The 17,887-nt window shown below is 46.4% G+C and overlaps 1 protein-coding gene across 1 annotated transcript in view; it reads left to right on the forward strand.

Moving 5' to 3' along the window:
* LOC144717566 (A-type potassium channel modulatory protein KCNIP2-like) overlaps window positions 1-15,920 on the forward strand; it is a 41,668-nt gene extending 25,748 nt beyond the window's left edge. Inside the window, exons 2-8 of the mRNA XM_078592986.1 lie at window positions 8,389-8,513; window positions 8,999-9,068; window positions 9,566-9,636; window positions 12,466-12,573; window positions 13,913-14,017; window positions 14,275-14,337; window positions 15,272-15,920. Of these exons, the coding sequence (XP_078449112.1) occupies window positions 8,389-8,513; window positions 8,999-9,068; window positions 9,566-9,636; window positions 12,466-12,573; window positions 13,913-14,017; window positions 14,275-14,337; window positions 15,272-15,325 (596 nt within the window). The 3' untranslated portion in view covers window positions 15,326-15,920. The remainder of the gene's footprint in view (window positions 1-8,388; window positions 8,514-8,998; window positions 9,069-9,565; window positions 9,637-12,465; window positions 12,574-13,912; window positions 14,018-14,274; window positions 14,338-15,271) is intronic.
* Window positions 15,921-17,887: the final 1,967 nt, after the last annotated feature.

Below are 17,887 nucleotides of genomic sequence, written 5' to 3' on the forward strand. Positions count from 1 at the left end.
ACAACACCGATCAGTGCGGTGCTGGTGAAGGAGGGGGAGCGGCCTTGTCACTCATCGCTGTTGTTCGTCGGGGACCGGGAATTGAACTCGGGTCGTCTAATCCACAGCGCAGCTCGCTGGCCAGGCTGTATAAACGTTCATAAATAAATGAATTCGGGTGATGGGGGGGGAGATACAAAACAAACTGGCATTGTCTCGTGGCTTGATAGTTCATGTCAGCTCGACTTTAACGCGAAATAAATAAACAAACGAATCTATTTATCTATTCGCACTAGTAGATTTTTTTTTTACAAAGCGCTCGTCCGCATATTGATCGACGACGCTTGTCACATATCGCCTACAGAAGAAATAAATTGATAAATGAAGTTAATTGTTTCAATAAATAAAAAAAAAACATCCACGCTCATGCCGTGACGGTGGATGTGGCTGCGAGCGTGACTGAGGATGTGACTGCGAGTGATGACGGTGGAGACGACCGAGCGGACATCCCAGGCCGCCAGGTGGTTATTGTGCAAATTTGCAAAGCTCCATGAGGCTGACACTTCAGAGAGCGCGGGTACAGACATTGCGAGGTTTAATGTTCGGGCGCGAGAACATTACCGCTGAGACATTTGCTGGTGCGTCCGAATGTCTTCCCCGATTCCGTTGTGTTGTTGTTGTTGTTTTACAAATGCGCGTTCAGTGCATTCTAAATGCAATATGAAAAGCTGAAGATTTACGCTGTGCGGCGATGAAGGGACATCGGCTCGCTGCTAAGTAATTACAACGGCTGTCAAGGTGTGCACGCGTTGTTAATCACAATTTATCGTTTCGTCACTTTAAATAACATTATTTCTTTCTTTGCAGAAGGATTTTCTCGGTTTTATTTACAAGAACACCGAAAGTTGACGTTTTAATTTTTACGGGAAAAAAAACCACCCGCGCGGCAAATTCCGCGTAATGCATCGCGCGCTTTGCCTCCCGCGAAATAAATTGCTCACTCTGATGGAGCATTCACGGCGCACTATAACTTACGCGACAATCAATCCTTGCCATTCTAACAACAATAAAGCAGACGCCTTACAGAAGGGAAAAATCAGCGTGAAATTATTTTCGTTGAACTGTGAACGGCTTCATTAAATATTAGAAATAAGAGTAATAAAAAAGCAACGCAACTATTGAAAATGTTAAAACGCCAGTAAACAGCGTACACTCGGCGTAAAGTTAGAGGTGCAGCCCTGTAATTGAATGCTTACGCCACTGCTGGTTGAAACAACGTCCGCTAGATAGGAGGGAGCTCTTTGGAGCATGTCTCGTGGATATTTTGGCCTACTCTTTCCACGTTGCCCGGACGTCTTAAAGGAGGTGTGAGTCTCCACACTTCACTCCCGCAACACGCTACCCGCACGATAGACTCACTTTGGCGGACCCATTTGTACTGCTGAGTGGACACAGGCGATGATAGGCGGGGGGGGGGGGTTAGAAGCCCGTATTGTTGTTTGAACTGCCGCGCCCGGAGATCGAATCAAACTGGCAACCTTCGGAATGCAAGTCGTGTGTGCACATGCGCCCAGTGAACGCCTGATAATAAAAAAATAAAACATCCGCTAGACACTTCCCAGATTAACACCCAGGGTTTAGATCAAGGGGTCAACAGTTAGCAGCCCATAACATTGGCAGCTCTCAGCAATCTCTTGGCTGCCCTTTGCAATGCCCTAACCAGGGTCCTAACAACACCCGAGGCCGAACAAACTGCCACTGTTTAAAGGCCCTCGAATTCAGAATTTAATGTCACGGGGGGGGGGGGGGGGGTATTAACCGTCGATGCGGTTGATGGCAGAAACGGCACGCAGACGTGACCTGCTGGACAGCCTCTGCATAAATTCCTTTCTTTCTTAAAATTACTTCCCCGTGTGACCGAGTCGATGCATCTCGTTATTCCAGAGTGGGAATTACCTATCGACGACCACCGTGCATAACATTATCGTGCGGTGTGCATTAAAATCAAGGATGCTCACAACCCACATCAAGGGATGTTTACGATAATTTCAAATACTTATTTTTTAACCAGGTCGTGCAGCGGATGTGCGCGCGTGTGTGTGTGTGCATTTTTAATGCCCGTTTATGGATATGAATAAGAAATACGATGGAACAGATCGGAATGTTAACTCAAAGTATGAACCGTTCACCTCACTCAACAAAGTGCGAATAGGCTAAATATAGATGTCGATGTAGAAAAATTCGTCACGCACTGACTAGAGTGCTTGATTATAACAATAAAAACAATGACCGCAATAATATGGGGAGGCCTTCATCTAGCAGCGGATTGACTAAGGCTGTTAAAGGGTATTGTTCATTTAATTCCCGTATTTTCTGGAATTATATAAGATTCCCCAGAGAGTAAGGTACGTGCCCAGTGTCAAGAAAGTTATACAAATCTGTTTACACCTACACACATACACACAACGGATCATAAGACGCACCCCTGACCGTTGCGTTTAAAAAATACAGGTGGGAAAAGTTGCATCTTGTAACCCGGAGAATGCAGCAACGTGGGATGGCAGGGAATGGAACGGGAGGTTTCTTTTAGAATGATTTCAGCCCGACTCGGTTCCAGGTAAAGGCTCTAAGGTCTAAGGTTTAACGTCCTTTAGAGGGCACTTCCACGCTCACAAAAACTACTAAATGTACGTACATTTACTTACCCTTAACATTAATATCGGCTAATTTTACAAGTTGTTAAACTTTAAATTACCCAATTACGCGTTGTGAAGCGGTCGAGCGAACGGCTCACAATCGGAATCTTGCGAGTTCGCACTCTGATTTGGGGTTGACTCGGCCCATCATCCCTCGCGGGTGTGTAAAACAAATACTGTGGTTGTCCTCCCAATAAACTCGCCCCGCTATAGGAATGTGGAATTTCCACACTGGCTCAGGGCTGTAAACTGGAGACGAGCAACGCCTGAATGTTCGCTTGAGCGGGAGATATCACTGTGACTTTGAATTGGGTTTCAAGAATGAATAACGCTGATCAAGAAATCACCCGCTGAGTTGTATACGAGTTGGCGCTCAGATATCTGGAAAAACATTCTTAAGTGAAGGGGGAAATTAATTGGGTACAAAATGAACACGCTTTCCTGATCTTTCACCATCAATTTGCCGAACAATTAGGGGTTAATTGCTCAACATTTGGGCGCTTTCCTTCAAAGTACCAACAACGTGGGCACTTATGCAGCCGTTGCTTTATCACAATTATAATTATATTAAGCCCTCGGTTAATTAAGGGCCACGGCTGAGGGAAATGTCATCACTTTTAATTTTCGCGCACGGAGGCATTGCCGTGCTGCAACCTCCGCGCGCATAGCCTGCCGGCGACTCAGTGATGACGACACGACGCCTTGCCAACTGGATTGCCATTTGCCATCACACACACACACAAAACTAAACATCCCACAATGCAACGCGTCAGCGACATTTTTCTACCTTCACTTTTTTAATCTGAATAAGTTTATTCGCCAATGCTTCTTTGTTATTTAAGTTGTTTCTCTGTTGCCCAATAGCTAGTATTAGATAACTATTCAAATGCCGATTTAAAAACTGGTAATTGGAAAACATAAAATTTGTCGCCAAACCCCATGGTGTAAAGCACTGGATGCTCTTGCGCCAAACTATTCCACAAAAAATCAAACGTAAGAATGATCACAGACTATTACACTGGCGCTGTGCCCAATTTCAACGAAATTCAGAAGTTAAAATCGTGCGAAGCAAAGCATGGTCACGCTGGACCACGATCTATACCGACACCAACATATCTCGGCAACCTTGCTCCTCGTTTTCAATCTTCGCCATTTGTTCCAGTACATGGGTGAACCATATTATTTATTGATCGTTTCTTTTAGTCAATGTGGCAGCAGTTAACCTCCCTTTGTGTTTATTTTTTTTTGGGGGGGGGGGGGTGTTTGTTGGTGGGGGGGGGGGGGTATTGTCTATTTTTGTTATTGCCCTTTTTGCAAACAGTAATTCACAGAGGTACCGACAGTCTCATTAACCCCCACGCCTCCTCCGAGGGATTCCAGAGGGCAGGCAAGCCACTGGCTGTTGGGCCTGACGGGAGGAGGTGTCTTGTATAATTCAGGCAGGTGCACGCCTCGCCCTGGGGCTTTGTGTTTTAATTGTTGTCCACAAAATTGGAACTGATAGCCACTGATGTAGTTGTCCGTAGGCGGTCAATCCGAAAACCCTCGCGGTTCAGGATTTACTGGGAGCTTCTTCCTCTTCTTTCGTATGGCCGCTGATGTAGTAGATGCAAAGCAACAACTTCACATTCAGGTGGTCAAGCACAGATAACCGCATCAGGAGTAGTTCATCACCGCGATGTTTCCGTCGTATTTGTGGATCGGGCATTGCATCGTTATGCGTGGTACCGTCTGTTCTGGATGACCACAGTAGCCACATTACCGGAAAGCTTTTAATTTTCCACTTGCGCTTCAGGTTATGCGCATCTGCTGCCGTGGTTTGTGCGGTGGATGCAATTCATGGTGGGCCATGAGCTTCGTGGAAGAACAATCCCTGGGATATTCTGCGTTAGGGCTTTCACATGGGAGCTATGACACCATGAGGCATGGGAAGAGGCTCCACAATAGCTTGGTGCCGAAGGTCCCCGCGTCCCCACAACACTGGCTCATTTTGGCTGACTGTCGATGAATGTTAAAGTCTTGGGCCTCCCCTCGGTCGACTCAGCCTCGAATTAGTACCTGGTGTGGTGTGTAAGCATCTCTACTGGGGAGACAAAGGCGGTCGGGCGTGGCGCCGGCCTCGTGCGCCGTTCCGGCCTCTACAGTCTGTTAAAGGCTAAACGAGGGGGGGTCTTTGTCTGAGGTTATTCGGCAGCAGCAAAGTTATTCAGCAGCAGCAGCAAAGTGCTGCTGAATAAACGCACGAAAACGGTATTTGCATCCGGTAGCAACGTGTGCGGTAGCCTCTCTTGGGGTCAATGTTTTAAGACAAACAAACAAACACAAAATCACGTTGATGTGACCTCAGCTCAAAATAAGATCTCTCATTGGCATTGCCGTGATTACTCGCTGGCGTGGAAGCGAATTAAGCGATCAAAGTTACGTTTAATTGCGTTGGCCTTTAACAACACAAAACCCACATACAAAAATAAATAAAGATGCGCGTTTTCCGACACATCTCCAAGTGCTGCATGTAAGTCGGGGGGGGGGGGGAGCGGTGCCCCCGCCCGCACCCTCCGTGTGATAACGGCACAAAGCTTTCCCAGCCTCTGTCGCCAGATTTTGATCACAGGGAGAATGCTGTGCTCAGCAGAATGAGCAGCAGCTGATTGCCACAGCGCACGGATATTGACAGGACGTCCCGTCCCCCCCCCCACCACAATGTTCCGTGGTTTTAGAGGTCAACACCTTTTAACGGCCACTTCAATAGCCATGAAATGTTTACGTTTGTAACAGACGTATGCGGTGGCTTTATGGTGTCCATCGAATGGACGGTAGTACGCTTTCATCGTATTTTATACGGAGGATTTTGTTAATACTTTATCTATGAGGAGTGGCAAACGTCGGCGTATTGTACGATTGAAAAAGAGTGCATCACATTGCTTTATATTGGAACTAATGTCACGGTTCATGCAACAAGAAAAATATGATACAACTTCATTGTAAAGATGTTGAACAACCAAACTACAACTGTGCATTTAATTGGCCTAAGACATCTTTGTTAAGACAATTTTCAATTATTCTTTGTTTCCATGCACAACATACGGTGTATATCATTTTAAACGAAATCGCGAATTGAATATTTCTTGTTGGCAAGAGCTTCGTGTGCATATACCAGTTGGCCCGTGGCTTTGTGCGTAGCTTGCCATAAAAAATGTTCAATAAAAAATGTTACTATCATACGAAGTCTCTTTACGTGTGACGAGTGGCAAGTGTTTGCCCCATGTAAAAAAAATATTTATATTAACATGACAATTAAAATACTCTGATCTTTGTTCACTCAACAAATATTGTGTCGCATGCCAGTTGGACTCCGCTGTGAGTTGTCATGGGATTTGTGCGTGGCTTTTCCATGCCACTGTGTGCCCCACGTCCCCCATGCCCTCTACCCCCCCCCCCAACCCCTCTCTCTCTTGCTGCCTGTGTCCATAGGGAAGGGCACGCGCTCTGACGGCAGGCACTGCACCATTAAGCAGCGGTTGCTGAAATGTATTGCTTGCGCCCGCTCCAATAATTCGTCGAATGGTCAAAGCAAGTTTGGTTTCCGGTTTAAAACAAAAAACGTGTCATGCGTCCACGCGTCTAACGTCTGCATCTCCTCGTTGTATTGTTTACTTCGCTACTATTTTGTTTGTGTTCATTTATTTCTTTAGTTACTGCACTTTGTCTCTTTTATTATTATTACTATTGGTCGGGAGTTACGTAAATTATAGGCGCTCGGGGTAGTGAGCGGTTGGCAGAGGTGGGGGGATGGGTTGAGGAGTGTTGAATAGGGAGCTGTAAAATTTGATCATGAGTCACGGATCAAGGACGATGGGGGCAGAGCAGCGTGCCAGGCCAATAAACTCGGCGTCAGTGAGAGTTTGCAAACCTCCGCAGGGTAAAGATGTTCACTTTCTAGTTATGCAGTGTTTTCTAGTAACCTGCGCAATTAATTTCTTGTTTTACGTATGCAGTATGTAAAACCTGTATTGTTTTATTTGGAAATGATTATTTTTAGGCAGTGAGTTTCACCTCTTAAAATTAGGCTGTTTTCCGGTCCATCTACCTTTTGGGCCTTCCAGACTACCTATCCGAATAAAACATTGCGTAATTAATTATAATAAAACTATTATTATTTAGGGGGTAATTATCAACTCTTTGATTAATTGTTACATGGTCATTAACGCACGTAATTATTATTATTATTCAGGACATATGAAACGGGCATGAATATAATCTGAACGAAAAACTAGCGGCAAGAGGCATCCGGTAAAGTTTGCCAAGTAACGTTTGTTTTTAAAATAAAACAAACAAACAACAAACAACCCCAGCACGTACCCTATAGGTCCTCCAGCTGCATTGTCAAAACGTAAAAGGTCATCGACGAGTGACCCCCGCCTGGCGAAGGGGCAGTTGGGAGCAGTCGTTTTGTGCCGCACTCCGTGTCCTTGCTGTGCACCGTCTGTACTGTCTCCCGTCACTCGCTGTCGCACCTCGCATCACTCGAATGTTAAACAACAACAACAACAGGTTTTTATTTTCTTTTTAACACGACGGTCACGTGCATGTCGTTGTTCCTCTTGCACGCCCTGCCCATTCGCCACACCGCACGCACGCACGCGGCAAAGTGACACAAAGTGGCTTCTTCCGACTCTGCATGCGCGGGCATAGCCTTGACTAAGTGGTCAGTCGTCTCGGTTGACACCATTCACCCCACGCAGACAGCGGCAGGCAGAGGCTAGCTACATGAACCGTTCGGCTAAAGTCTCTGGGCCACAGTCTTTGCTTATCCGTTAAAATAAGACGAAACTAACGGTGCATGCTTCCAGACATTGCAAACTCTCGCTCTGCGATCAAACAAGCTGGAGTGTGATCGGCACGTGCCCCATGGTTTTTTTTTGGATTCCACTTGAATTCAAAAGCGAGCACTCCTTGCCTGCCCATCCTCCTTTAAGACCACCGAACACCACACAACGTATGAAGTAAACAAATAACACCATCTTCCAGGCCGCTCAATGCAACTTGGCATGCAGCCGCGTGCGATTTGGAAACACTTCCATACCACAAATTACCGCCTCATGTTCTGAAGCCTCCAGTGGTGCAGCTGTTTCGCGTCCAAGCAGTGCAACTGCCGTACACCGGGGCCCACGGTCTGGGTGGCCCAGTTGCCTAACTATTAAGAGGGCGGTCGATTGGACAAGAGACTTTCGCATATGAATCCTTTCTCCTATGCAGCCGATGCTACTCCACACCACTGGAAGCCTCTGGGTAGGCAAGGCACTCGCTGCCAGCGGATCGGATGCAGTGGCGTAACTGTGGCAATCGGTTCGGTGGGGCCCCAAGATTTGATTTGTCTCGCATAGTCGCACCCAGGCGATTATATTTCGCGGCTCCTCTCGCCTAGTCACATCATTACGCTCACGGTCTCGAACATTTAACGCTAGAGGGTCGCTCTGTATTCGCAAAATGCAGCCACGACAGCTCTCATGGTGGTTGTCAAGGGGGCCCCAACTCATTGCTTTGGCCACCACGGAGAGGAGGGGGGAGGGGGCAAGGCACCCCCTGCCTGCTTCCACGCAAGTTACGCTACTGATCGGATGAATACAAAAAGCAATCAGAGGGGCATCCCGATCAGCTCCCCTTGAAGCCATCCTGTGCGCTCTCACGTTCTGCTCGGACTTTGTTCCCACAGAGAGCACGGAGGACGACCTGGAGCTGTCCCCCGTGTGCCACCGTCCGGAGGGGCTCGAGATCTTGCAGGAGCAGACCAAGTTCAACCGCAAAGAGCTGCAGATCCTCTACCGCGGCTTCAAGAACGTACGGCTCTCCCACGCGCGCACCGCTTGTTTCGTGATGTGGTGAAGATTTTTCTTCCGCTCCCCCACCCCCCTCTTCAAGATGATACATTGTCACAATTCGAGGTCGCGATGCGATTCGATCTTTTGTTGTTGTTGTTGTCTCGTTTGTATTGTTTGCCTCTTTTGTTCTCCCCTGTTCGTTCTTTTTCAATCTGTGCATGAACCTCAAAGTATAATTTCCATTTAATTTTGGATACATTTCAAATAGCCAAGTCAATTTAGTAAATGTTATACGCCTAATGATTTGTGATATTCACTTCGTCGAAAAATACAGTTGGCCGACGTTATCGACCAAAATTTTCAAATAAAAATGTTTTATAACGACACATTTTTACGAGTCATTTGTATATGCACCTCCGATTAGCACGGTTGGCACCGAAGTTCAACGTACAGATATTTCAAGCTGACATTAAAACTGTCCCCCAATGCTCTTGCCTCCCGCAGGAATGCCCCACGGGCCTCGTGGACGAGGAGATGTTCAAACAAATCTACGCACAGTTCTTCCCGCAAGGAGGTAGGAACGGCTGCACACACAAACAAGACAAAGATCCCCCGTATAGCCTTGAAGTTCAACATACATACAAGGTGTGGTGGGTGACCAGCACTAAGGCCCTTTGCAATGCCCTAACCAGGGTCCTAACAACACCCGAGGCCGAACAAACTGGCACTGTTTAAAGGGCATCGAATTCAGAATTTAATGTCACGGGGGGGGGGGGGGTATTAACCGTCGATGTTTACACATCGCACCAGGTATTCATTTAAGCCTGAGTAAATCTAGAGGTGGCCCAGGACCAGTTCAAACAACCATCACTGGTAATGGTGGCCGTGAACTGGAAATCAAACTCGGCTCGCTAGGCAAGAGCGAGTGTACACATTCTCAGCAGCACTCAAATGATTGATAACCGTCACTTAACCCGTCGCCAACCCACGCAACGTTGCGAGCCACGGGAGCGTACAACTCTCTCTCTATCTCTCTCTGCCTGCGCGCCCTCCCCGCGTGTCGTCTGCCAGACGCCAGCACCTACGCGCACTATCTCTTCAATGCCTTCGACAAGGATCACAGCGGATCGCTCAACTTCGAGGTGCTCCGGCGGCTGCCGCCGTTGACCGTGCGAACGGGCGCGTGGTTGGTGGGGAGGAGGAGGCGGGGGGGGGGGCGATTACGGTGACAGAGGGCCCGTCCGTGCGTCAACGTTATTACGGTCGCCGCTTGGGCAAGCAGCGGATGTCTCTCACTCCGCTGCGTTCGTGGCATCTCACCCCCCCCGCCCGCCCCCACCTCGTTTCTTGTTTTTTTTAAAGCGAGCTGAAATATTGGTTGACGTCAGAGTGTTTTTTTTTACATAAGCTCTACCGTCCTGTCATGGTTAACGGTAGCCACGTGGGGTTTTTTTCTCCTTACAATGCAAAGTCGAAAATTATATTTTACATCCGAATTAGAGGATCACAGAGGGTTTAATTCTAGATTTGAAACTTTCGTGACTGCAAGGATTTATACTCTTAGGTTTTTTCGGTAAAGTCACGTAGGTAAAAAATAGAAATATAATAATAATAAATGAAAATATAAATCAATTAAATCACGACGTTTCGGAGGCAGCACAAGTCTCCGTCTTCAGGTGGGACCGTCACAGCTAAATTTACTGTTTCGTACAGAGACTTGTGTTGCCTCCGAAACGTCGTGATTTCATTGATTTATTTTAATTTATTACTATTTTATTTCTATTTTTTCCACAGAGTGTTGTCAGCAGAGGGCAGTGCAGCAGAAGCCCATTTGTCGGGCCCCTGCGGTGTCCCACAGTCACTGCTGCCCCCCCCCCGCCCGAACATCCACTCACCAGCGTGTGAAGAAGCACTCTCAAATGAAAACCCCACCACCCACGTGGTGTGGGGGGGATGCCCTCATCCACCGGCGGATTGACGCGAGAGCGGCATGTGCACGCGCTGCAGGATGTGAGATGTTGATTCATCGTCTTTAGTGGGGTATCGTGCAATAGCAGAGGTCAAACACTATTCAGGGGAGACCCTCTCTGCGTGAAAATTACATAAACGCTATGTGCGAAGCTGATATTGAAAGATATACTATTATGTGTTACGTATATATATATTTTTTGTTACAATTATATGCCACTGCCTATAAACACTATAATCAGGCATAACGCATTGTGCGCTTTCCACATACTACATCAGTGTCCCACTGCGGGCGTTATCAAGATGTGACCGCACCAAATGAGAATTTCTGCGTGGCGCATTTTAACGGGGAGATAAGACGAACAAAATTAGTTATCTACCGAGTTCATTAGACGAAGAGTGTAATTGCTGTGTGGGGCACGCAATCAAGTCTCGGCAAAATTCCCCGCGCTCGCAATAAGTCGGGATGATTTTAAACGACCGCGTGGAGCTGATACGTCCTTTCCATGTCCACTGGGAACAGGGCCCAGCTGGCCCAGTAAATGGGCCAGAGTCAGCACCAGGACTCGTACCGAGGGAAGGCCTCACCCTCAATGACCTTGGCCCCTCTCATTGAAAGCCTTCGTCCCATCTGGCCCTTCTCTCAATGGCCAGGGGTGAGGGTAGGGGGCAGAGGTTGTGATGGACACTGATGCCTACTTTAATATTGAGCGATATTGGCACGTAAAGTAAGGATTGATTGCTTGTTAGGAAGCGATATTCAACATTATATGTTGATCACGTTTAACATAGGCACGTGTTAAGTTAGACAATTTGAAGCTAAACTCTTGCATTTTTTGGTAATTTTCACTTTGTGTTTTTAAACAACAATGCGGGCGAGAAGTTAACCTCATCTCGGGGTGCGTATCCCGCTTCCACGTTGACCCCGTTGAAATCGCGGCTGGTTCCGTGGTCAGCTCGGCTCCGAAGGTTATGACACACTCGGCGAAATCTGATGGAAATTTTGTTCCAGCAATTGTCACTGGCGATGTACTACTTTGAGATAATTTGCCAACTTGGGACAGCAATACCATAGAGTGATGGAGGTCTGTCTAGCCAATAATGAAAATTAGTTTGTTGAAAATGCCCAACGGTCTCCAGAACATGACAACCTTGGGCAGTAATGTGACCTCGCTCGCGATTCAAGTTTCCCACGAGGGGGAGCAGCAATCAGATTTGTCCACATTTTGGCAACTATGTTTTTCCTATAATAGATGGTTTCTCCAGCCGTTATTGCCGGTAGCAATCGCTGGCTACGATTTCCATAATATTACCCTGGTGTATCATCACCTTTAATGCGTGGCTTGGTTTGAAAGCAAAGACCAGGCCACCCGGTAGGGTTGCCACCTTGAACGTACAAAACGTGCAAAAACGAACTTAGGAAATCCTAGGATAGTTTTTTTTATAAAAAATAATATCTCGCAATACCGAATGAGGAGAGACCTAAATGCAATAAGTGGTGTATTACTAAGCTGACAAAAAAACAGGGACTTTTAATAATCCCAGGAAAATGTTCAGATTTCCAAGGGCAACTGTCCCAAAAATAATGTTGTCCTGGGAAAAGCCGGATGGGTGGTAACCCGAGGACCTGGTTATGGATCTCAAATGGAATCAATTTGGTCATGAAAACGAGGAATCTCCAGGCCCAAGCAGCGGTTCGTGCGCTGCGCTACGAACCCGGCGATCCAATGTTGATTCCGGCTCACGGTCAACACCAATGACAATTATCTGAACCGGTTCTGGGCCTGCCCTAGGTCGACTGAGCCTCAAATGAGTACACGGTGAGGTGTGTAAACATCACTACTAGGGAGAAAAAGGCAGCTGGGCGTGGTGCTGGCCACCCACTTACCTCGTGTGCCATGCTGGCCTTCATAGGTGCTACTTGCTAACAGAACTTGGCCCAACAGGTCTGTTCAAGGCTATGCGGGGGGATCTTTGTATCTTTGGTGCCCCGACGATTGCAGGACTTTGTGACCGGGCTGTCGATATTGCTGCGTGGCACACTGAACGACAAGCTCACCTGGGCGTTTAACCTGTACGACATCAACAAGGACGGCTACATCACCAAGGAGGTGATGTCCGTGCTCACGCACGAAACGAACTCTACAGTGCAAACCGCATGCCCTCCATTCTTCTTCCTCCACGCTACGTGTGGCAGAGATGAGCAACTGACATTTGTAAGAGCAACAGACGTTGAACGTTGATGTCTACGATGTGGAGCCATTCAGCGGTGCTTGGCTGTAAAGCCGGCGAATTGCTTTGGTGCCACATGTCAGCGGTCTTGATGGGCGGCAGTTGGCTACGTGTGCCACTGCATGCCATACGACTTGTGCAGAGAAACAGCAGTTGTGTAGTCCAAGAATATCTACGGTTTTAAATATAAGGTAAAAATATGTTGATGTCAAGGCGCTTGTATTGAGATGAGGCAGGCATAGTTTCTGGCTTACATTTTAGGTTGTCATACGGCAATCATATGTTTTTTTATTACGTCCCATTTTATTGTGTTCTGAACAACTCAGTAAACATGGGACGTTTGGACGATTTTTGTCCAACTACATGCCAACAGTGGCCCAACGATGCAGATTGACTGAAAAAATAATAAAATGAAATCTATTTTTTGGGACGCGCAGTGAATGCGAAGTTACATCATATATAAATATTTGAATCGCACCATGATTAAATTATACATTCATGCACGTTTTTACGCAGAAAAGCCTCACATAGCCTCAACCCTTTTTAAAGAGGATCCGGCATTTGGATATTTGGCCAATTCCAGGAACGAGTTTTTGGTGTATGGGAGGAAACGGCGTACCTAGATAACACGAAGGGGTAACAATACAACAAATTCAACGCAGAGATTCAATAATCCAGCGCTGTATTGACATCACCTCGCCACTTTAAAGAATACTAAACTAAAACTAGTTTTTTTTTTATTTTACCAGGTAAGGCCCACTGAGATACATAGCTCTTTTTTCACAAGCGACCTGGCCACAAATGATAGCTCAACGAAGTGGCTTTTCAACACGTGGAAATTGATGGCAGCCAAATATTAGAAACGCATTTTTATTAATGTGGAGGGGAAATTTTGAGGACCCGGAAAAAAAATCCACGTGATCAGGGGGAGAGAGAGAGAACATGCAAACTCCAAATGTTCATGGTCTGTAAAAGAAGCAAAAAATAGTACCGTTTAAAACTTTGCAGGTCAAGATGACAGTTGCATTACCTACTCTACATGGGTGTGATTAGGCCAGCTGTTTTGTATGCCTCCCACGCCTTCAGACACAGCGCCGCTGAGACGCGTCAAACGTGTTACCTAGCACGTGCAATATCGAAGCCGCGCATTCATAGTGTAAAGTGTGCGCTTGTCCTGCCGCGCGATTTACAATCAGCACACTTGTCCTTTTGCTGCAGGAAATGAACGACATCATAAAATCCATCTACGACATGATGGGCAGAGGCACGTACTCCACGGTGCCAATGAGCGCTCCCGAGGAGCACGTTGACAAATTCTTCCAGGTAACGACGCCGTTAACGCCGTCTCCTCTCTCACTCTCTGCCACCGTCTGTTCCAAACTCCTTCATTAAAAGTCTGCCCGAAAACAAAAATCAAAGCCCTTGTTAGTTTCGCGTAAACGCAACGGCAGCTCTTCGCAGAATGTTCCATTTCTGGTACGAAACTCACGATTGTTTTGATGGGAAATGTTGAAGATCTTCGTTATTTGCCTTGAAAACGAATGTGGTTTATGTGAAACGAACTTTTCTTTCCTTAACAGAAGATGGATCAAAACAAGGATGGGGTTGTGTCAATAGAAGAATTCATGCAGGCCTGCAAAAATGTGAGGCACAAATCCAAAAAGACATTATATACCGGTGTATATCATTGACATTTTAAAAGAAAAACAGTCATGCCCTCCCCCATCTTCACCAGCGTGAAGTATGGTAGCTAAAAAAAACATTGACCCACATGGTATGTGGAGGCCTTCATCCGTTGGTCCATTTGTGGATTTAAGAAAGGCTGGAGTTCATGTATTATTTACTTATAATGTAATGAGTGCACGCCTGCACATTTTAAATATTGCATCACACTCGCGAAACGTTTGGCCGCTACCTCTCAGAGGGTGGAGCAACACTCATTTAATATCACTCATTGGAGCAGGGCAACAACAGTCAGAGGTGAGCACGTGGCTTAGGAGTTAGAGTACGAAGCTGGCATTGCGCGTTTCAATCACGGGATCAGCTGACTATGAGTAACGGGGATCTCGAGTGAAGCATTAGCCCGGCCGCAGAGACCACACAAAACATCCCCAATTTGGTTCTTCACTTTGGGTGTTTTGACTGCCATGTGACAGGACGTGGGGATAGTGTGGCCCCTAGTGGATAAAATACATACTTTGACGTGAAGCAATTTCAGAATTAGTTCGACGAAGTCGTCTTTCCACAGGGCATTATAGAAGAAATGTGGTCGAGTACTGCTCTACATGATCACCATACGGATACTTTTTCTCATATTTCAACTTTACTTCAATTGGAATAAATGTATCGAAAAAACTACAAATATTTTTTAAGAACAGTCAACAGCAATTATTAAAAAGCGGTGCCCTTTAATACACACCGTGTTTGCTGGTTGCAGATGGCTTAGATTGGAACTTTAACTTCCCGTGAGAGTTCTGAGGCCCAAGTAAAAGCATCAAACGGTGGCCCAAAATGTGACACCCCCCCGAATTCATTCAACTTTGTGACCTCTGCTCTCCCATGCACTCTTGTGTTCAGGATGAAAACATCATGCGCTCAATGGCCGTCTTCCAGAACCTGCAGATATCATGAGGCGTCGCCGGAGAAGTGAACGCCGTGGCTCCCCCGTGCAGCCTCACGGCGGCGGCGGCGGCATATTCACACGTTTTTTATTTAAAACCTGAACAGGTTTCTTACGCTTTGCAAAAAAAAGGCAGGCGGGTGCGCGACACGTGCATGCATGCCGTGTTTTGCTAACGGACGGAAGAATTTGGTGGCGAGGGAAAGGAGGTGGGGGGGGCATTTTTCTGCAAGCGCGCGGATCGAGCCTTTCCTTGAGATGCCGCTTTTGGCGGAGGTGTTGGTCATCTGGGACCAAACCGTCTGGTCGTTGGGTCGGCCGTAAACGCAAAGAAAGGGAAGTGCGCTGGTTGAAATTTCGAATTAGCGGGCGGTTTGTATCGTGACGTTCACGCGTACGTAACATTGCCATTTTTAGCACTGGTACCCGCTTGCGCGATTTATCACACTCGCTCACATGTTCGCAAGGAAGTCACGTAGGTCCTGCCCAAGTGCGATCGGGGTCTATGCGTCAGTCGGAGGATGCTCGCGACACGCGGTCTGCCGACATTACGAGTCGTGCCCCCACAATCCCCCCCCCCGCCCCCAGCTGTCGCTATGCCTTATCCATGCCACACCGTGACATTATCTCTGTCAGTATGAAAACAAAACATTATATTTTGTGGCAGCAGCTGGGCTCCTGCCAAAAAAACGTCTCTTCATCGCGAGCTTTCACCAGCCAACCAGCCGGGCGCACACGCACAGCCCCATCATGTGGATCGAGACGCTTTGAGCGAAGACGCTCGGTGGCAAATAAGACCTTCACGAGAATGCGAGCAAAGCCACCTTGCCCCCTGCCCGTCTCGCGCCCGCGACGTCGTGTCGCGGCTGACGATGAGTTGGTGTGAGGTGGGTGGGTGGGTGGGTGGAGGGCTCTTTCTTTGGAGCCTATGTCGGTTGTGGAGAATAAGCGGCTGTGTTTGTGGAGTTTGGATATTTCTGAAACGAGTGGCATTTGTCTAAAAGCAGTCTGTTGGTAAAAAAAAATGAGTAAATAAGTGAGCTTTTATTGGACTTGTGGGTAGTCTGCCAAAACACCATTTCTGTTTTATATTAGAAGTCTAAACTTGTTAACCACCTCTAAAACAAAAATATCACCGAGTATACATTCTGTACGTGCCAAAAACACTATACTGGATTATATTTGTGTTCTAGCCTCCATATACGGGATTATGTATCCCCTCAGAATGTCTAACATGTGTGTATGGAATTTTAATTAGGTTACCAAAAATTCAAAGCTAGAACATCGATATAATTGGCATGTAACAAACTGAAATTTATACTTTTTGAGAGAGAAAACAACTAAGAGACATGACATACATGTGCAAGAAAGTACTTCAATTAAATATAAACTGTGTTATTAACAGGTACAACGTGTACTAAGCAAAACACAGCACTGAACAACATTACAAGTTTAAAATACATTTACGACATCCTGAAAAGTAGATGATCCATTTGTAGACACCCTACTCATTTATAACTCCCTTTCTTCTCAACAGCTGAATGCATATTGTGAAAGCAACGGCTCCGTATCTTACCGAGAAGAGTTGTTAAAGTATTTCATAAGTTGATTATTGAGAATGGTTGGAGATGTTTCGAGGCTTTGAAATAAAAAAAAAAATTATTCTCGAAACGTAGATGTACCAATTATCTCAGTTGGGTATCTAAAAATGGATCACCCTGTAAATTACTTGAGGGGCCTAAAATAAGCTTGAATATTTACTCGGCTGTTTTTTTTGTCTCAAGAAGGGTAATGCCGACGTTATGGCTTATCTTGGTTTGCTTACCCCTGGTAACTGACAAATGGCACGGATGAAGTAGGGTTAGCATCATATCAACACCATTCTTAGAGCAGTGTAAAGTAAAGTCCAGCAAACATTGCTTTTTCTTCAAATAAAAATGTACAATTGTGAAATCAAACCAGAAATGCAGCTGAAAAAGTATCACCTTACTTGAGGTCACCACCAAAAACCCTGTCGCCCAATGCATACGCATTGCAGTGAAGTTAGATTTGACAGTGCTTTGTCAATACGCTGCTGGATGAAGGGCTGCTCACACCGTGTCTGTCATGGCAGTTGTTCAACCATACTTCACCACGCTGGTAAGTATAGGTTGATGAAGGTAGCAGAACCAAGACCTGTTCAGATATCACTCGGGCACTGATATTAGCCATGGCCACGAATGAAAGTAATGCTACCGGGTCCATCGTAGTGACAGCTAACCACGAGTTTAATTCCTAGCCACGGCGAACATTCCTGGCAAATGAGATCTGAAACGATTCTTTGCCTCCTCTCTCCTTCAACTCAAGCAAACCACCACGGTTAAATATGGTCCAACAATTCACAGCGTTGGGGGTGACCTTCATCCAACAGTAGATTCACAAAGTGTTGTAAGTTGTCGTACATGTATTAACGCACAGCGTAAGGCACATGCAATTGCAACATTGCTTAACGTGTTAGTATTAAGAACACACCGTAGAATACTCGGTGTACAATTACTAAGTCCGCGCAATCAGCTCGTGGAGCAATGATCAGT

Source organism: Lampetra planeri, chromosome 4 (genome assembly GCF_965212315.1).
Source record: "Lampetra planeri chromosome 4, kcLamPlan1.2.h2, whole genome shotgun sequence".
Taxonomy (NCBI): Eukaryota; Metazoa; Chordata; class Hyperoartia; order Petromyzontiformes; family Petromyzontidae; genus Lampetra; species Lampetra planeri.